The sequence below is a fragment of the Syngnathus scovelli genome, chromosome 2 (genome assembly GCF_024217435.2).
Source record: "Syngnathus scovelli strain Florida chromosome 2, RoL_Ssco_1.2, whole genome shotgun sequence".
NCBI classification, from domain to species: Eukaryota; Metazoa; Chordata; class Actinopteri; order Syngnathiformes; family Syngnathidae; genus Syngnathus; species Syngnathus scovelli.
In genome coordinates, this window is record NC_090848.1 from 898,494 (window position 1) to 920,152 (window position 21,659).

A 21,659-nucleotide genomic window follows, 5' to 3' on the forward strand; every position below is an offset into this window, starting at 1 on the left:
TTTTCTTTTTTGATTATTCTGGGATTTTTTTCCAACATTTCTACATGTAGGGATCATATCATAAATCTTGATCAGATTTTTTTTTGGTTGTGAAAACAAAACAAACAACAAAAAAAACAGACTCTGTGATGTCCTTGGCCACCCCAAAAAAAAAAAAAAAAATCCTAGCGTCGCCAGTATCCAGTTGTGGAAATTCAGACATACCATAAATCAATGGTGGATTTACTAATGATATATTTGCTTATTTTCAAGTTGCCTGGATTATCAGCACAGTCATGTGAGAGTTTTATTCTCATCTTGCTAAAGCTAGTAATTTCCCAATTCTGGGAAGTCTTTTTCTACGTATATTTCTTGTCATACTTTTCGATTTGGTCAGCCGCCTAAATCCATCACTTTTCCCCATCTGGGTCTCACTTCAGTCTGCCCTCAGCCTCTCACCCTGTGTTTGCGTCCTTTGCCCACTGCGGTGGTCTCGGGTTTCCTTAATGGTTCCCAAGATGCATTGTGGCTTTGTGGGAACGTGAAGGCGTGAGCGACTGTGGGTGTGTGTGACCAGCAAGAGGTGATGCGGTCATTTCTGACACATGAGAGGTTTTTTTTGGTTTTTTTTTTTTTTCATCGCCGGCCAGAAGCTGAGTGAACCAGCTCAAAGGCACTTTCCAATCCAAAACACATTTCCTCTTCACACTGAGCACAAAAATAAATTCTCTTGCAAAAGTCTAATTGTTTGCATTTCAGTTCCTGAGACATAAAGCAGGAAAACAATATTTGTGATACCAAACTAAGCTAGCTCGTTTAAGTAGTGACTGAGCAAAGTTTACACTCTCAGCAGGCCGTGGTTTTTTTTATTTAAAATATATATTCCTCATGCAGATTCAGCATAATCCCGTTTGGGTGCATCTGCTTGATGCGGTTCAATATATTTGCTGGAACTAATCAAAGGCCATTTGGCAGCGGTGACATCGACAGATGCCTTTTTAATGATATGAGTGGCAGGCAATATGCAAAACACCACCGGAACACCGTATGCATTGTGAAAACTTGATTACCTAATTGATTTTTTTTTAAAAGTGGCATCAAATATGAATAAATATTCCAATATCAGCATGTGATCGGCCAAGTTGTATGTGTTAATGGAAGGCTCACATTTACATATTTCTCTCACCTTTTGACATGATACGTGATTGCAGTTGCCTCCAAAATTGTTGACATTACAAATCCGAAGAAGATGAATTATTTGAAGACTATAACGGCGGTTAATACATCACAACATATCATTGCGATCCCTGGATTCCATACAAATGTGCCCTGAGAGTATCTTAGGGGCAATACAAAAGCAATCTGATTGGGTGCTAAATTGCGTTTCAGTGACCACTCCCACAGTGACGCAGCCCTCCCTCTTACAGATCTAAGCATAGAGATACGCCACACACTATGCAATCTACGATTTTTTTTTTTTTTTTTTAACCATCGTTACTAAAAATTACTTGGGCAATTGTGCTTTTTAACTAAGGATTTGTGCGAACATTAAATGTTTTTTTTTTTCTGATCAGAGTTGATGTACCACTTATCGTTAGTGTTGCAATGGTCTTGATAGAAAAAGAGATGATTCAAGGGGAAAAAGAGAGCGAGACAAGCCTTGAAAGGGTCTCATTTGTCCCTTGGGGAGGACAATGTGATGCCATCCTTCTCACTCCCAAAGACAGATAGCGATGCTGTTGAAACAAAAGTCCCAAATAGGCCAGACGTTTCGTCAGCAAAAAAAAAAAAGACTGATGACTGCTGATTTTGAATGACTTCAACTTCTTGAATTATGTCACGTTTAAAGCGTAAATCATGGAAATGTAATTTAGCTATTTCATGGAATAGGTACATGACAATACTATTAGTTCTAATATTCCATTGTATATTATATGCCAAAAGTCATGTCATAGTTTGATCCTAAAAATTTGCAAGTAGAAATGACTTAAAAATTATAATGCTGACATTTTAAGTCGTATTCATAATTCCTAAAGGGTCGATTTTTAGTTGTTTTATATTGTATACTTTTGTTGTACTGTTGAAAATAATGTTTGAAATGAATCAGGAAATATAATCATTTAGTTTAATAAATTTACTTGAGTAAAGTCTGACTGATTTTTTTTTTCTTTTTCAGGATTTGAGGAACCGATCCCCCTTCAACCCACCCGAGGATGAATGGTCCGCAAAAAGCACATACCAACAGGTTGGAGACCACTTAGTATAATAAATATATGTATACAATTAAATAAATAATATTAATTAATATTAAATGTTATTTAATAATTATATTAATAGATTTAATAATTCAATATTATCTAAATAATATTAAATGTTATTTTTTTTAGATAATAAAATTGTGTCTATATGTATAAACATTGTGACCACTAAACAACATTGGCCTTGATTTATGTACCTACTATTTTTTCTCCCACAATTCTTTCGGACTGTACCGTATAAACTCAGATTGCTTCTTATGAAACAGACAGGTAGATAATGTGACACAGACAAGAAACAAAACGCTTCCATTTCTTATCAGTCATCAATTGAAAGCTTGGTGGCACCAAACATGAGATCAATGGACCGAGACCAACGAGGTTAGGAGTCGGTATGGAAGCATATAATGTTGCATATTGGACCCGCTGTACAGAACGGCAGCCGATGCACTCTTGTGTGTGTGTGTGTGTGTGTTTCGTGTGTGTGTGTGTGTCTGGTCAATATATTTGATTGTTTGTGAAGCTCATAACTTATTTGAGGGATGTAACCCTCATAATCATAGAACTGCCAGACTCAAGTACAGATGCATGTTTAGAAAAAAAAGAAAGGTAAAAAAGATTCAACTCCTTTACGTTAGTTTCCAAACTTTTGCTGACATTAACTGAGTAAAAAATTTAGAGAGCAAATAAAATTCAAAGAACTAGCAAGCTAGGTCAACTTGAAAACTTTGCCTGCTGCAGTGAATCAACCAATAAAAAGCTTACCAAGCAAAAAATGGGCTGCATTCAAAAAACACAGTCTCCATATTTTTCTGAATTTTCTAACCTGACTAACAAAATTATACTGGATTAGCATCACTTTATCTGTTTGCCCATATTAATTTTTCTTTATTTTTTTCTTTTTTGACGGAAGCAGGTAGTCCTTAGGTGAGCACAATACAACACAGCGAATCATTCTTACAACCAACAATAAAAAAATATTCTAAATAAAATCATTTGGAGTAAACAGCGGCAAATTTGTACGTCTGTTTGCCTCTGTTGTGTGCGGTGAAAGCCAACGAAAAATATGATATCGCGGCCATCTGCCGCTCTATTCGGCTTCCCTTACCTTTAATTACATATGCGCGTTGGCAATAATGACGCTGTTGGAGGGAGGCGTAGCGATCTTGTGTCAGAAAACAGCCCGCAATTTACACGCCAAGTTTGCACGTGTGTGTGTGTGAGCTTAATAATTAGTTGGAAGTGCGAGACGTGACAGATGCAAGGAGGCTTGTCCACGCCTAACTTGACGCATTAAGCTTACCGCGAACGTGCGCTGCATTGTTGTTTGGAAAACAGGTGTGCGCTCATTTCAGTAGGAAATTGCACATTTACAACCACAAGTCCAGAACAATAGAAGCTCAACTCATCATTTACAAGCTCAGGAGAATGAGTCAAAAAAGACAAAACATTTTTATTCTCTAACCAATCATGCAAAATATTTGTTTGCAGGATTCAAAATCATACGAAGGCTAAAGATAATCTTAAAGTCCTGTTGTACTGTCCTTTGCAATTCACAGATGCTACGCTTGGATATTTTATTACTAATTTGTATTTTTTTTTTTTTTTTCCCAACCAGAACTCTTGCCAACCACGTTTCCAAGAGTTGTAGAGACTTGAGAAATTACTTTACTTCCTATAGATTGACTAATGTCAAATTCGGAGTATTTCCTTATTTTAAACGGTTTTGAGATATTATTATAATTTGCTTTGGAAGAAAAATAGATTCATCCACAAAGAGTATAGGTACCTCACACAGTATCAAAATAGTAATTGCTGAATTGTCATCATTTTCTTTATATTTTCTTTATTGCAAAAAAATGCCATTAAATGAATCCGAATACTCCTCCGTACCACTTTTTGTTTGTTTTGCTGATAAAATGCATTTTATATCACCTTTATCATCTTTTAAATACCTATTAGATTGCATATGTCTAAATGTGCATTTTCCTCCATTATTTCTTCTTTTCGTCTTCATTTTTGCGATTTGTGACATTAGCAACGTTCTCTACACCTCCATCAGATCGTAATAGCGTCAGCTCGTTTAGCCCCGAAGACCCTAAAAAAGGTCATCGCAATGGCTCAGAGTGGGCAATATAAAGTATTTAGTTGCCGCCCACTCATTGTCTAATTATCTGTGAAATTTCTGGGGCCGTAAAACTGCTCAGAGAACAAAACACAACGCTAAAAAAAATCATGAAGTTTCGTCGTTAGGTCGTAAATATGGACACGCGCAACATGGCATCATCCCAAACGGGCGTTAAGTCGTCATTAGCTGCAAGAGGCGCACATAAAATCCGAGAGTTGGTCGGAAGTCACATATGTTACTCTGGCGAAAATTAAGCACGACAAATTGGGTATTGCGAAATATTAACTCCACTTTAAATTCAACGTGTTGTTTTAAAGCACTTTTTCAAAGAAGCCCGTAAGAAAAAGTTGAGAGGCCGAGCGAGGCCAATAGAGAGCAACTACACACCGAATTCCGCACTCCTAAAAACCTCGTGGGACCAATTATTTCATTTGCTGACACCCCAAACTAACTGACAGAGACGGCACTGAACAGATACAGTAAACACACCTCATTAGCCTGAGATGACATTCTTTTTTTTTTGTGTGTGTGTGTGTTGTCTTGTGAATGATGCAAATTATTTAGTGCACAACATAACTAGTCTTTAAGTTTTAAAAAGATGATAATATATGTGAGCTACAGTATGTACTTGCATGGGTAGGAGGAACTTTATTCAGTCACTGAAAAAATATTATTTGTGTAATGAAGTGAGCTGAGTTTACTGTCAACCAACGTTTGAGTCAAAATCATCCCAACGACGTTGAACATGTATGTGAGTTCAATTGAATTCCGCTTAAAATCTAAATCAAGTTGACATGTGCTTCATTTGTCACACACATCATTTTGGATTGACGTCTCCCTGAGAAAGAAATGAGATGTACCCGAGGAGACGATGGTGGAGATTTGACAGCAAAACTGCACGCACCTTCCCCAAAGACTTCATGTTTACTTTTGTTTGTTGATTCATTCTGTTGTATTTTAGCAGCTGCTAAGAACACACACAGAGTGACTTGGCACAAAGATGTGAGCCGTATTCAGTCGGATTTATTTTGATGTCGTGGGAGCTCAGTGGGGGGTTGTGGGGGCCGGGCCGGGCCGGGCCGGGCCGGGCCGGGCGATGAGGATGACCAAAGCAACACAGGCTAGTGTGATTTGAAGTTTCTTGCCTTTGAAATCGACTTATTGCTTTGAAAGAAGTCAAGTGATTATAACAAGAGAATTTCAGTATCCGTAATGATTTCATTATTCTTGATTTGTTGTCTGACCTCAGTTACCGTGATCGTGACGTGATCTTGTGTCTTGAGCAGGCGCTCGTTGGGCCTTGTACGTCTGATTGCATCCAGGAAGTTGCAGCTGGGGGTCATGTTTTGTCTGGGAGGGGTCAACACTGAGCCTTCTCCCACTGCGCGCTCCCAGAACACACGCAGTAGGATATGTTCTTCCAGTGTCACTGTTGAGTTGTCTGTCGAAGGAATTAACTCAATACATTTAGAAATACTCATATATATAATCGCAATTATTTCACCACTGCAAAGTCAACAATATGGTGCAGCCATACCATTTCTTCTATTTATTTGTCCTGTTTTTATTGAAATCCATCCTGTCTTCTTCTCACGGTTAGTTCCCATTCCATTAATCTTTGCTGCTTCGATGGGACTAAAACCATCAATGTGTCGAGTTATTGTTTTGTATTTTTATTTTTTTTTTATGGGTGCTGGCTGCTCATATATCAAGGTGCATTGCTGGTTGTTTTGTTACATTTCTGCCATGAATTTACACCTCTGGCCACTGGATATGGAGTGCTGCACAATCTCGTTTCCACTTGCCCACCGACATTCTTTGCCTTTCTCAGCCTGGTCGTATTGTGGTTATCTGGAGGCTACACTCGTGTTTTGCGTGCGCGCGTGTGCGTCAGGTAACGACAGCAGAGGAAACTCAACAGGTCTGTTGGTGGCTGATTTTCAGACGAGGTGATGCAAACTTTACCCTTTGGTCGCCCATAATTCAACTTTAAGGCACTTGTAAGTTGTTTTGCTCCCAGGCTCGCCTCTTGGTTGTCAAGTGGTGCGGACTTTTCACCGCTTTGCTATTTTGCCTCTGTCGGTCTTATATTTTGTGGGTTGTCTGCAACGTGACACGTGTAAGTGACCTGCAAGACATAAATTCTCTGTCTTGCGAAATAATGCTTGCTGGATTGTGTGTTTAGGGATGGAGAAAGTTCCTTTTTAAAAATTCAACCGATGACAAAATGCAAGACTATTTAACTCATTCACTGCCAACCCAGTTAATATCTTTGACATCTATACCCGTCAATGGCACTGAAGGGTAATGTGGCTTGACAATGGAATGCTTTTTTTTTTTTTTAAACGATAGCTAAATTGGAACACTCATGAATAGAATAAACATTTAGGCGCAGGCAGACAATTTTGTAGCTGGGAGCTGGAGCGACAAGAATTGACGTGTTATTTCCGACCGTTTGATGCGCTGCTGGCTTATTTCACTGCACTTCCCTGCTGATTTGAACTCGCGTCAAAGTTTCGTAGCGCCGACAGTAGAAAACCGCCAACAGCGAAGAGCCATTTGACGATCGATGAAGTCTGCGAACATCCTAAGCTCTGCGGATGTTTCCAACGTCTCCTAACCGCACGGGGTCCCTTCGACCCTTAATGGGCGAGATGGCGGCTTTGTGTTTGTCAAAGTCTGGTCGGGACGGCTGTCCCGTGCAGGGCGAGGCCAGGCAGGGTCCCATCAGTGCTGCGGTTAACGAAGAAGTCATGCAAAGAGTCGCCTCACCCTTTTCACACTCTTCCTCCCTCGCTCCCTCGCTCGCTCCGCCTGGCGTGCGCCCCATTTGTCCCCACTTTGTGGTTACAAAAAAAATGAAGGCAAAGTGTTGTCTCCATGTGTATGTGTACATACAGTATGTGGCTGGCAGCCATTAGCATCCTTCTATTCTTGTAAATTCCACACATTGACTGCACCTTCTGATTTATTCATCGGCTCGTTTGGGATTTGATGCGTATGCGTGCGGTGGCTTTCAAAGGGTCTGCTGATTGGCTCCTTCCACTTTAATGATTCTGTTACAGGGAGTCTACTTAGCATGCAAACGCTCAATCGGCAAACGCTAACAAACGCTTGCGGATATCAGTTGATCGTGTGTTGTTGAACATTTGAAAATGCTTTCTTGTGGAGACTTATTTTGACGTGAGGGACGAATGATGATCACTTTGGGGAACTCCATCATTGCATGGCCCTAAAAGCGACAAGGTTGGCGGGAAGCACACCTCTGCTGGCGTGAGCTTGATGTTAAAAACAAAGAAACTAAATAAGTATCAATGTATAGTATATCACTTTTGACCATTAAAAAATATGCTTTATCATGAACGCACGTACACACACACTGTGCTAGCTCATATATACCTAAATAGCAAGCTAGCTAACAACTTTGATAGCTAGCTAACTATCTAGCTGTTGGTCGAACGAACAGTGAGTCAATAAAATGGTCGCTGTTATCGGAGTTTGTCAGCTGAAAAAATACAAAGCACCAATACAAGTCTTTAAAATAGAAATAAAATAGAAATAAGTAGGTCATAGCTCCAGTCACTGGATGAAAGTGCAAGTGATCAGTGTCAAAAAATGCAAAAGTATTGAAGCATCAAAAAAGATGAATGAATGGATGAAAAACCAAAGACATCATCACAACGATGGCCTCAAATGTAGCCAAGTTTTGATGAGAAGCTGTCAAATGTTGTTTGTGTGCGCAAGAAAGGCCAAATCGCCGATCAACTTCAGCACATCCAAATTCAGCCGACACGGAAAGAGAGAAAGAAAGAGTTCATGTTTGGATGCTGGAGAGTTTCTCGGGCTAATGCACCTGCTCAGCTATTCAAACTGCACTAAACACTGCCGGAGGCTCTCGGTTCTTCCTGCCTCCCATCTCTTGGGCCCTCTCACTCCGTCCGCCCCGGTGTCACTCGACACGTGAGCTCTCACTTTTGACTCCCCCTGTCCCTCCCCATCTTCCTCCCACCTTCAAGCCCTTCCGAGCCAGCCAGCCGCTGTTCACCGTTCTCTGTCCTTCATTTCTTGTGTCAGAAAATCAATCGTTAGTTTAGCAAGAATTAGCCGCTCGTCTGGCTGAATAATTCAATATGCACACACTCGCCGACGCGCATGGGATGAATGATGCATTATTTTCAAAATCATTTTGACAATTTTCAAACTATAACATAGCTGATAGGATGAAGTGAGAGAGGAGCAGATCTTGGGCTGTTTTAAAGAGAAGCTCTTGCTTTTATGCATTCCATTTTTCTCGTTAAAAGTCAAAAAATATATAGAAACGGTAGGTACGTTTAGATAATGAGATGCTTGGCGTCGATTTGCTCTCAGGGGAGGGGGTAAGGAAATAAATATCGATTTTCATCATTTCACTTACTTTATAAAGACGTTTGCATTTTTTCAGTAAAAGGATAATACACACATCACGAGCATGTTTCATTCAAAAGGAGTTTTAACAGAATTTGGCTAAAGAATATTCAACAAAAAAAAAAGAATAAAAATGCAAAAAAAGTGACCACAATGCTGGAAGAGCTTTATCAGGGCTACACAGATTTCTGCTTTGGCGTTGCGCAATTCCTGCTCATAAAAAAGTTTCAAACAAGTCCCAATTTACTGTGGAAAATTTCAATTATATCAAGTTGCACATGATTAAACACTTTTATTTTTACACCAAATATAACAGGCAATACATTCCTCATTTGTATTTATTTCCTGTATTTTTATGTGCTTGCGTGTCACTCGCCGGTCCCGCTAACGGCACTGTCAGAAAATCAATTAATTACTTTGAAGCGGCAGTTAACAATACAGCCACTGAATTATAGAAAAGGTGTGCGACTTTGTCTACTGTATAGTTTCTCATGTTTGATGGGAGCAGTTGAAAGCTGCGTTTATCCGGCCGGCGCACAAATCAACAGCCGACCACTTTGCACCGGGCCGGGCCGGGCCGGGCCGTTTCCCATTATTTGTCCTCGCCTCATGGCCACTTGCTACACCGCCGCCTCCCGATCAATCTCTTGTTCGGCTTGACCAAGTTGTGTCGAGTGAAGCCGTTTTGGGACCGTCGCACACCAATATTGATCGGAGTCTTGCCATTGTCGCTGCCCTCGGGCTGGTGCAGCAGAAGGAGACGCATAGCTGCTGGCTTTTTATGTGCGTTCAAGAAAAATCTATCCATCCATTTTCTTTACGGCTTGTCTTCATTAAAGGTCAACTGGGGCTAGGTAGACCACACCCTGGATTGGTCGCCAGTCACTCAGAGGGCTGAACACGCACGGCCTGGAAGCCAAGCAGATGTTGTGACGTAGGTGCAAAATATCAAAGTACAAATACTTTGTTATCAAATCAGCGTAATGTTATTTAAAATTGTTTGATGTTGTCGGTCACAGGAATGATTTGCATTGTTGCCATGTTCTGATGAATCTAAAAAAAAACATGAAGAACATTGTTTTTTTCAAACTTTCTTTTCAGTTGGTATAATTGGCTAGTTTAGCATTTTTCTGACTAGCATAAAAGTCGCAGCAATATGTAACCTCGTTTTATTTTCTTCTAATTAAGAGAGAAACTATTTTGTGAGGAACCAAGTTTTTTGTTACTGCAGCAAGTTATCAAAACTGGTATTGCATATATTTTCTCGTAATATTTTTCAAATACATTTCGATCTCAACTTTTTTTTACTCAACTTAAAGTTGAACCAATACTTCTACTTGTCTGCTGTGCTCATCAAAGCACAATCAAATTCTTAAATCAAATTTTTACTCTTCCAACAAGAGCATCAATACTTGATACTAAAACTACGATACATTGTGGTATCGATGAAATGCCCAAGTCCAAGCCAACAGGGAAAACTGTTCGTTCAGCACCATGGACAGCACCACGCGAACACAAAGCTGACGTTCATGATTTGGTGCTGAGTTTAGGTGATCTCCTTGTGCTTGCAGAGGCTCAAAACATGGATGTTAACTTAACATTGAGTCCAGACGACAAATTTTTGATCCAGAAATGTTGGTTCCTCTAAAAAAAAAAAAACACATTCATTCGGAATCCGACTTTGACCTGGAGGAAGTTTCACGTGATTAAAGTGTGAAGCCAGTAGCTTTAAATATTGAATCGTTTCACAATATTCAAATTTCTCAAAATATATATATTTTTTTTTATTTTTGAAGGAGCTTGCAGTGCTTCTCAAACTTTTTCCACTTTTTTTTCCACCACCTTAAGGACTAGCATGATTATAGTGAAGTGGACCTACATCAAAAATATGACATAGGTTTTTACTCTTAAATATTATTGTAAGCCTAAAAAAAAAAAAAAGACTAAAAATGGAATGATACTTTCAAATAGGATGAAAATGGAAGGGAAGTGCTTGGAAATGACGGGAGCGACCCTAAAAAATGGAAAATACGGCACTGAGCGGCAAAGTGAAAAGGAAATTAGTAGCTGCGAAAGCGCCTGAGGGCAAAGTGGACTCATGTCCCCTGTGGCTACGAGCTTTAAAGGCCAAGATGAATTCAGCTTGACTGACTGCTCTTCCTTCACATTTTGATGTTTTTTTTTTTTTTTTACATGCTCGAGGGGGAAGGATGAGTATAAAAACTGCCGGTGAAGGTGAGTGACTTCTTCTTCGGGGTTGATCATCTCCCTAAGTTTCGATTCATCTGATTTCTTTTCAATATTCTTTGAGGGGTTTGTTCTAATTTCTCATTTTCATTCTACTTGGCTGGGAAATCGGACAAGCGGTCGTCACCCGTCGAGGATCCCAGCATGAACCCGGGAACTTTCTCCGGTTCCGGTCCACTGTCCTTGGCGATGTTCTTGATGAGGAAAGGCCGATCGGGCAGCGAACTCTTTGGTAAAGCCACAACTTTCATTGATTAAATTCTCTCTTGGTAAAAATGTTCACATTGACCTTTTTTTAAGACAAAGCCTTGAACTATTTGATCTGATCAATCTAGCGTTAAAAAAAAAAAGTTGTACAATTGATGTTTGTTGTTGTTTTCAAAAACATAAAGACAACATTATGACTTTATTTTTTCTCCCTTTTTTTGAGAGTACACATGGCTGTTGACTATAAATATTTCCCAGGGCAAATCACATCCCGTCCGGCCGGCTCTGGGCCAGACAAGAAAAGAGGCGTTTACATTTTTTATCATTCCCCTTTGGCCATAGGGCCAGACTGGCGTTTTCTTAAAACTCTTCCGACAGCAGCTGTAAGGCAATAAAAGGTTGACTTGATTTAAATCATACGCACTCAATTCCGTGATATACCCCATAGAAAGTTTGGCATACCAAATATTTAGTGGACAAAGTCGGGTCAACTATCTGTTCAACAAAAGTTGAAATAAAAAAAAACACATTTTGTAAATGCAATCACCCTATATTATATGACTATATTTGTAATATTTGGATTATTTTCATGTTGTGTGTACAATCAGGGAACCTCGTCCCCTACCAATTTTACATTAAAACTTATGGATAATAAAAATGATTTTCTGATCATTGTATTTGATGGCAAATGTGCTTTTTCCACCTCGGAATTCCCCAACATATGCGTGCATAAAATAGATATGACTGGAATTCCAATCTATTGGCTATGCCTTCGATCCCTCACTGTCCCCTATTGGCCGTAAAGCGGTACTGGTCTGCTTTACTTTAACTGCAGGATGGAGGCATTCAAAGCTGACCTGGACTATTTCGACAGGTGGACGCAAATTCTTTGATGTTATGTCACATTATTGTGAGCACCACATGTGGCCTTTCAAAAATGGTATGACATCATTATAGGGAATGAGATTTTTGAAAAACTGCAGGAAAGCTGATACGGAACTGAGAGACCATATTACTAAATGTTGAATGTGATCAATTAATAACAGTAGGGGTATGATGAGAGTTCTTCAATTCAGGGAGATTGGTGAAGAATTTAACACATTTTCCAAAGTCAAGGAAGAATTTGAAGTTGCAATAATTGTAGTTGTGAATATGTAAAATGTCTCTTAATTTGGACATTTTAAAAGGGAGTTGTTGCAAAGCGGAGAGTAGCACTGTAAATGTCTGAATGAGCTAGTAGATCATTGCAAAGTTGGAATTTGGTTGGACTCAAATAAAAACTGAAAGGATTAGCTACATTTGTAAAATGTCTTCATTTGTATTTTTTTTTTCTTGGAAAATATGTAACACTGAAAATGGGGAAAGTTGGGAAATATCTTTTTAAAAAGCAATTGTTTGGAATGTCTGGAACTGTTTGAAGGTGGAATTGTTTGGAAATATGGAAGGATCGGGTAAAAACATTTAAAACTGCTCTCCTAATTATTTTATTTTTCTCGGAAAATGTTGAATACTGAGAATGTGGGAATTTGGGGGGGAAATATCTCTTCAGATATCTTGATTGAGCCAAAAGGCTTGAAGCTGAATTGTGAGGAAAGTAGGGATTTTAGGAATATAAAAAAAAAAGGTTTCCTGGATCTCCTCAACGAGCTGTTTTTGAAGGACAAAAGTGGAGTTTTGTTGATGCTCTTCAATGTAGGATCCCCCCCCCCCCCCCCCCCCCCACACACACACATCCACACACGCGCGCACGCACACTCCTCCCCAGCATCCAAGACACACCCACCTTCGCGGACGGACCGGAAGCTGATTGGCCCGTTCCACCTTCCATCATCGCTCTTGGCAGCTCAACAACCAATCAGCTGACAGCATGAGCAACCGTCGCACTTTCCCGGATGAAACCCAAACGTGGGCTATTCCGGTAAAAATTCAGTTGCTGCCAGCGTCTATGGTCATTTACGCACGCACGAACGTGTCGGTGTGCTATTATGAGCACTTCTCCGCGTTCAAACAAGCTTGACATGCCTTTTTTTTGGTCCCCGTTCTCGTCTGCGGTTTTAAAGGCTCAGCTGTTTTGAAGATTGTGACAACTATTTTTTTATTTTTTTTTTCAATACTCGCGGAGTGCAGGGGGAACAAACTAAAGGAAGTAGTTATTCAAGACGGCAGCACTTGTAACGGATTTACATCATCCAGAAAAGGGAGACTTTATTGACTGAAAGAGTCGCACAAATGGTCTTCCTTTGGGACGCCAAATACGGTAGAGCCGTCATTATCTTTATTGATTATCATTTTTATTATTACATTATAAAGGGTCGAAGAAAAATGCACTCACTCTATGACTCATATTGCGTTTTGAGTTAAGTATTTTTTTTTACGTAGATACGAGTCTGATGAGATCAATTGATGAATGTACTTTTTAATTGTAACGCATAGAAATCAACTGTAAAACAATATGGGTCGGCTAAGAGTGATATTTATTTGGCACACATTTTATTTATTACTTGGGGTGGGGAGTAAAAAATATTGTTGACATCATACTTGAAAGTCATTCAATCTCTTAACACTAATGTCAAAATATTAGTAAATATTAGTCCAGTGAAAGCAATTTAGGTTATAATGCAAAACTGAATTTGCTTTTGCTATGTCAAAATTTACATATGACTCCTGTAATAGACAACTAGATACTTTATTTGTCCTGTGAGATAAATTAAGTTTTCTACATTTACAATAATTACTTTGCCAGTCTCATGTCATTGTCCAGCAGTTCACCATTGGCTACACTGACAATACAAAACATATTGCAAATGTCATTCAAAACTGAGCAATATTATTTTTGTAAATGAAGGAGGTTTTGATGCCAACTCCTTGTATTAGTTTTGTGCATGCAATACTGAGGCTGGGGTACAATGTGTGCCAAATCTGACCTGTAATTTTTGCTCTGAGGCATGAGCACATGTTGTTGTCAAATGACTTCAAACTCTTCGGAAAATGTCACAAATGTTCATATGCCCGGTGTTTGTGTTTCCAACTATTTGTCATTATTTGGGAGCAAAAGTGTTTTCATTGTGATGTGTCAATCAATGGTTCTTCCAGACCCCTGCCCCGGCCGGCGCTACACTCCCCCGTCCACCACGCTCGCCTCGGGGGGAAAGATGGCCGAGGCTCTGGGTGCCCAGGAGGCCGGGGGCGGAGCATCCCTGGTGGGCAAGCTGCGCATGGCCGACCGTGACATGGTAGGTTGAATGCAAGTGGCTCTCGTGTTTTTATTCTCTTTTCGCCAAACGAAATGTTTCTTTGCCAGGTGCTTTCAGATCATCCGGGCGAGCTTGTGAAGACGGACAGTCCCAACTTCTTGTGTTCCGTGCTGCCCACACACTGGAGGTGCAACAAAACCCTGCCTATTGCTTTTAAGGTCAGAAAGTCTTTGTTGTATCATTTTTGTCTGTTATCCTGCTTGGAAGAATTCCTCACATCAAGACTGTCACTTCATCTCATCATATACTTGATGGATAAAATCGTTTTCATATCGAAAATCATTGTTCAGTTCATTTTGAAAAAAGGTTTGATCACAGAAAAACGCTCAGTAGCATTAAAAGTGAAGATTATTTGTAATTTATTCCAGCAAGAAACATGAAGAGGAAGCAAATGATTTGGATTAGCGGGCCATATCTAGCGATGTGATGGGCCTGATCTGACCCCGGGGCCTTCAGTTTGACACCGGCGCCTTAGCACCCTCGCATGCCACCGTATCGGTGTGCTGGTAGAGATGCTCAGTTGTGAAATCATCCGATTTACCTAATTGATCTTTGTCCACCTGTCTATGCCGGCGACGTATATTGACAGGCAGAACACATCTTTTCTTCCACAAGGTACATTTAACCTCTTGTCATACACATACACCGGAATAGCTTAGTGTTGAACTAAAACAATTGCAGATTCGACAGCTTTTTCAATTACTTTTTTAATGACTCAAGCCAAGATTTGTTTTCCGTATATCGAGACAGTTTTCTTTGCCATCAGATGTTCCTAATGTAAAATACCGTTGGTCAGAATATCCAATCCACTATTTATTCTTTTTGGGATTTTTTGTTGGATGCACCTAGTCCGCTGTGGCTTAGCGGTAAACTGCAAGCAACTATTTAACTGCTACATTATCCAACACTTGTACATTTGTACAAGTCCTTTCCATGTATTCCAGAAGTTGGATATTTACATGGGTTAATGGTCTCGTTACATCCTGTTGACGCTTGTGCGCGTCTTTCCTGCACTTTGGGGCCAAAATGCATTTGTGGCAAAAGTGGCTTTTAGCCGCCGACCCGACTCGTTTAGTGGGTTTGTTGCATTAGTTCGCTCGCTCGCTCGCTCGCGGGCCTCACACTTGCCATCATACGTGTGCACGCCGCGCGTGCTGTGTTATGCATCCTAATGAAGTGCCACTTACGTCTTCCTGACAACAGATTATTGGTAGGATGCATCAATACCATGATGTCCATTTAACCAATCGGTATCAAAGATACAGAAAAAAACAAAAGTCACTGAAATGTTTCACTATATAAATTCAACATGGTCAAAAATTGGTATGATATTTGTAAATTATCACATAACAAAGTTGGCTTTGGCACTGAATAAATCCGAACAACAAGTTTAAAATACGGTAAACTCAATTGACATCGAAAGAATATCTGAAAATAAATTCCTTGGAGTAGTATTTGATGCAAAATCATGTTAAAAGTCTCATGGAGAAAATGCTTACAGAAAAATAGGAATCCTATATCATTAATAATATATAATATACTGATATTTCAGTTACTTGTTTATATGGCCAATAAACAAACAAACAATAAGTAGAGCACATCCTTTCTTAAGTTAACTCGACCTTGACACAGAGCAGAAAGTGAAACAATCATGAATGACACATTTTTATTCTGAGGGTGAGTGTTAAACATTTTTGTCACTATATTAGGTTCAGCTATTTCGTGGTTGTTGTAGATGTCACATTGATCGTGTTTTTTTTTCTTAAATCACGACATGGGCTAAGTCGAAAGCTATATTTAGTATATTCCGTGGACCGGAAAAAAATGATGGCTGGCCTCATATGGTCCCCAAGCCACAGTTTGAACCCCCTAATTCAAACCCATTGAACAGTACTGATTTATCATACTCGAAAAAATGTTTTGTAATGAATTACCGATTCTTTTTTTCTCTGGGTACTGATCAGGTGGTTGCCCTCGGCGAGGTCCCTGACGGAACCATGGTGACGGTGATGGCAGGCAACGACGAGAACTACTCGGCAGAGCTCCGTAACGCCACGGCCGCCATTAAGAACCAAGTGGCTCGATTCAATGACCTGCGCTTCGTCGGTCGCAGCGGGAGGGGTATGCTCGTTGCTCACTTGTGCAAAACTAGACGCACGTGCAAAAATATGCACCACTCTGACATATACTGCACATATACAAGGGGGAAGTGCAAGTGAGTAGAATTCATTATTAAAAAAAAAAAAACTTCCTGGTACAGCCCCCCCCCCTTCTTCTCTTTGGCACACAGTTAAGCAAATAGTTCAACTTATCTATTTAAAACAGCAACGTTTTACATTACACTGTCTGCTATGTGTTTTTTTTTTAAAAAGAAAAAGAAAACAAAGATCTTTTATTTCCACACATGCAAATAAAAGGTCAACATTTACTGAAAAATGACAGAAGGGTTTGCCAACTTGTGGTGCCTAAAATAACATTATTTCTTTGCTTTTTGCAAAGGATTGTCTTCTTTAGTTTGGAATAAATAGAACGTGCACTGTTCCCATGGATTTGTAATTTTTAAAAAAATGTTGTATTCACTTTTTACGGTTGGTTACACTACTCAGCTGGCTTTATGTGACATTTTTATTTTTGGTTTTTAAATTTTGTAACAAGCCTGTGCAATACCACCCGTTAAAATGTATAGCTATGATGTTTCAGAAAAAAAAAGAAAATATTACTCTGCAGAGTATTTATTGACTGGTGTTAATTACTAAGACTAGCCGCATGCCTTCAAACTCCAAGGCTTCTCTCGAAGTTGCGAAATGTAGTCGACTTTTACATTTATTGCATATTTTGCAAATTCCAACCATAATGTGAACACAACGCGAGAGTGTTGAGGATGAGTCACCAAAAGACTACTAGAGGAAGTCAACTGGCAATTTGTTTGAATAGCAACGGTTGTCACATTTGCTCATTTGCAAACAGCATTGGTAGTAGTGATGATGAAGAAAATATTAACTTATTAAGTGATTATTAGTCAGAGCTTCCTGTTTTGGAGAAGTTGTATTAGTGACAGGTCCTTGCCTGGTTAAATGTAAAATGTAAAATAGTCATTATTATTATTCATTTATTGATTTTTTTTTAACATATTGCAGCTGCTCTCTTCGTCAGCTTCTAAACGTTGTCTCGTGTATCTTAATAAGATAATGAAAATATTAGACAAAACTGTCAGTATAGTGTAACCAAAATTAAAATTATATTTGATGTATTGTTTTCGTTTTATTAAATTATCTATTATTTTGCATTAATTTCACATAAATTATGTAAAAGTATAATATTTATGCTTCTGATATTTTTAGCCAGTAAAGCAAAACAAAATAACGTCTAACTACCTACTCAAAATATAATTTTCTTATTTCCATTTTGTGGACATTTTTGATTTACCTTCAGGTGTTTTTCTTTTGTCAGGTTGCTACCAAACCTGAATTGCGTATTCTAAACACACGAGTGACTCGCGGCACTTTTTTTTCTCATCCTCCAGTTGGATTTAAAAAAAAAAAAAAGATATTGTTAACGTGTATAGTAAGAAACACAACTAATTGTGTCTGCTTAAAGTAAGTTTGGGATCGAATAAAATATCGATTTTTACAATGATAACATTCATCCATTTTGTTTTTGAATCATTTTTTGGTGTCTTTTCTTTGTTCACCTTTCATAGGCAAAAGTTTCACCCTGACCATCACAGTGTTCACCAATCCGTCCCAGGTGGCGACATACCAGAGAGCCATCAAAATCACAGTGGATGGGCCCAGAGAGCCGCGACGTGAGTAACACCTTCTGCTGTCATCAAGTCATGTTGTTCTGCTAAGCTAGAAACTTGAATCCTGGCTTCTGAAATGGTAGCTATAAGTGAGTCACCGATGCAAATGGCAACTTCCTCTAACAGCTCCGTTTGCGCACGACCGTCACTGGTCTCTCACGCACACTGACATACTTTGGACAAGCACACATGCGTATACAGTCAAGTACCGCCTATTTTCGGTTCACTATTACTTTTTTGTTTTCCCCCCCTGTAGAATGTCACCAAGTTGTGACATCTGGGTGACAAGGAACCACGTTGAATTTAGGAGACATGCTTTTTGCCTGTCTCCTTGAAAAGAAGTGTTTTGGCGCCACCTTCTGGCATAAATAGGCAGTTTTAAACCAATGGGGAGAGTCCGGGTTAATTACTCCCTTTATTTCACGATTAACGACAGGGGGGTTCTCTTTAAGGGGGCAAAGGCTAGAAGAAAAAAGTAGTGATTTGGCACCATCTTGTGGCACTTTGAATGGGGTTCTGTTAATTGCGCTTTTTCACCATTCACGACAGTCGTACAAAAAGTGCTTTGACCTCATCTTGTGCCATCTATTTGGGCAATTATAAACCATTTGGGGAGGGTGTCAATTACGCTCACTTTTTCACTATTTGTGGCGGCGGGGCTGGGGATTACACCCATTAAGAGCTTGGAAGTGTAACCAACACCGCACACAATGTGCACATGTGCATAAACACACACACACACACACACACACACTCAAGGCATGCCACTGTACACTAAGCTCAGTAATGAAATCCTCTCTTAGGTCATCGCCAGAAGATGGATGACATCAAGCCCGGGTCGTTGGCCTTTTCCGAGAGACTCACAGAGCTGGAGCAGCTGAGGCGGAGCTCCATGAGAGTGACTCCCCCGCACCACCATCATCCTCATCATCATCATCATTCTCATCATCATCATCATCATCATCATCAACCCTCCGGTTGTAACACGCGTCAGTCCACGGCAGCGGCCGCATTGCACTCGGCCACGTTCTCCAGCCCCACCCACACCCAGATGGCGACTGGTATGTGACACAAAGTAGGCATCAGTAGTGTCCATGTTTTTTCGGTGTAGTTCTCTGTCACAGCAGAACATGAATAGTATGTGTTCCTCGTTACAGTTTATTTTGGTGTCATCACGGAACGGAGGCACTAAACGATAGTATCATTTCCTCTTATTTGCCTGGTAGTGACGCTGGAAGTAAACTAATACACGTGCGCACTAAATATGTCCAAAAAAAAAGGGAACACAAGCCGTTCGAAAATTGGCCGAGTTGAGCAATCTAATATTAAAGTCTGCGCTCCACTAATTCTAATGTTATGAGTGATTGACCAGTCCTGTCTAAAAATGGCCGCCTTGTGGCGATGTCGCTTCAGATTGGCTCACAACGCGGATCTATACGTACTTATCTATAAAAGCAGGTTGATGTTGCTGCTTCACTCATATTCCACAAATGCAAAAGTATCCACAATGCCGTGTTTATAATAGGTTCCATTATCATAAATAACATTTTTGCCTTGACGTTCTCTTTATGTATTGAAAAACACAAATCCGAATGATGTGGCAAGAAATTAAAGTCTCCTCATTCTGTCCTTTTCTTAGAAGGGCGACAGATGCAGTCATCTCCATCATGGTCCTACGACCAATCCTATCCCTATCTTGGACAGATAACCACACCTAGCATCCACTCGACCAATCCCCTTTCACCAAGTCGCTCATCGCTAGGCGAGCTGTCCTCACGTCTTACAGGTAACACACACACATTTAACAATGACGATCACGCCAAAAGAACAAACGCATAAGCCGTGAACTTTGCCCTCATTCAGGTCCCGACCTGGCCGCATTCAGTGACCCGAGGATGACCTTGGAACGATCGTTCACCTCTGTCCCCTCCTTGCCAGACAGCCGCTTCTCGGACCCGCGCGTCCATTACCCCCCCACGGCTGCCTTCACTTATACACCCCCGCACAATCCCGTCTCCAACGCCGCCATCGGCATCACCATGGCGACAGCTATGGCCACCACACCTGGCGGGAGGTATCACACTTACCTGCCGCCTCCGTACCCGACCAATACGCCACACCAGAGCCAGAACAGGCCCTTCCAGTCCACCTCTTCGCCGTATCACGTGTACTACTCCACAGCGGCGGGCTCGTACCAGTTCTCCATGATGGCCGGGGGAGGCGGCGGCGACGCTCGTTCCCCGCCCAGAATCTTACCGCCTTGCACTAACGCTTCGACAGGCTCCCCGCTCCTGCACCCGTCTTTGCCTAATCAGAACGAGGGCGTGGCTGTGGAGGTGGAGTCCAGTCATAGTAGTTCCCCGGCAAACGCCGAGGCTGTCTGGAGGCCTTATTGACGGGGATCAACAAATATTTTTATCAATACCAATTGTGATCATCACAAGGTTTTGATGGCAGTGTGAAGGTCAGCAGCTCTACTGATTTGCAGGAGTTCTCGATCACAGAGGTTAAAGGTCATATTTGTACATTTATATTTTCAGAAGATCTTCTATTACAGTGGTGCAGTGACTCTCCATTTAACCAGGCTTGTTCCTCATGTCACTTGAGTCTCAAATCAACTTTTGCCCATTCGAACAAATGGAAATTATATGAATCCATTCCAATGTACCAAAAAGTCAAAACCTTCCTTACAATATGTTGTATGTGCCCCCACAAATCTAAAGTTGATTAATATTGCGTTTTTGGAATATGAATTTAAAAAAAAGAATAATCCAGCCCTTTTCAGACAACCAACTTTATGGATGTGGTGAGGGAGGACATGCAGTTTGCTGCCGCCATCTAGTGGTCACATTTTTGCTGATTAAAATAAAATGAACAACGTGACAGCAAGTAGCTCTAAAACGTGCAAGTTGGGGTTCTCGTAGGTCAAGGTACCACTGTAGTATTTTTTTGTTGTTGTTGAACGCTGGCTGGGCAACACAAAGAGTGAATGCTTAGCTCGTTTGCCTTGTTCTGAGGTTGGAGTTCAATTCTCGGCTCAGGCTTCATCATGTGGACTTTGCATGTTCTCGCCATGCTTGTGGGCTTTTTCTCTGGACATCCCAGCTTCCTCACACATTCCAAAAACAAGCATGTTTGTTTAATTTAAAACTCCAAATTGTGCATAGCTCACCCAAAATGCAGTTTTGTTTTGTTTTGTTTTTTTAACAAACGAGGCTACTTTTAAATTCTTTATTGAATTCACATGTACATACCTGGAAATAAAAGTGGAAATGTCATATTCAACCACTGCCACCATTTTTTTGGGGTTGTTGCCTTAAACACCTAATAAGGATACCGGTCACCTAAAATACAGTAAATCTAAAATCAGCTACATCCTTTTT

At 40.3% G+C, this 21,659-nt stretch overlaps 1 protein-coding gene across 8 annotated transcripts in view; it reads left to right on the plus strand.

Annotated features, from left to right (window-relative positions):
* The window catches only part of runx1 (RUNX family transcription factor 1), a 35,890-nt gene extending 14,329 nt beyond the window's left edge, over positions 1–21,561 (plus strand). For 3 of the 8 annotated variants that reach the window (XM_049755320.1, XM_068649947.1, XM_049755321.1), the window contains 9 exons: positions 2,156–2,224; positions 9,606–11,245; positions 14,314–14,453; positions 14,522–14,632; positions 16,439–16,595; positions 18,175–18,279; positions 19,080–19,337; positions 19,916–20,062; positions 20,140–21,561. In XM_049755320.1, coding sequence (XP_049611277.1) covers positions 11,158–11,245; positions 14,314–14,453; positions 14,522–14,632; positions 16,439–16,595; positions 18,175–18,279; positions 19,080–19,337; positions 19,916–20,062; positions 20,140–20,672 — 1,539 coding nt within the window. In that variant the 5' untranslated portion in view covers positions 2,156–2,224; positions 9,606–11,157 and the 3' untranslated portion in view covers positions 20,673–21,561. Of the gene's footprint in view, positions 1–2,155; positions 2,225–9,605; positions 11,246–13,126; positions 13,478–14,313; positions 14,454–14,521; positions 14,633–16,438; positions 16,596–18,174; positions 18,280–19,079; positions 19,338–19,915; positions 20,063–20,139 lie in introns of those variants that run through there. The other 5 variants (XM_068649949.1, XR_011086517.1, XM_068649948.1 and 2 more) reach the window with 5 other exon arrangements.
* The last annotated feature ends 98 nt before the right edge of the window (positions 21,562–21,659 follow it).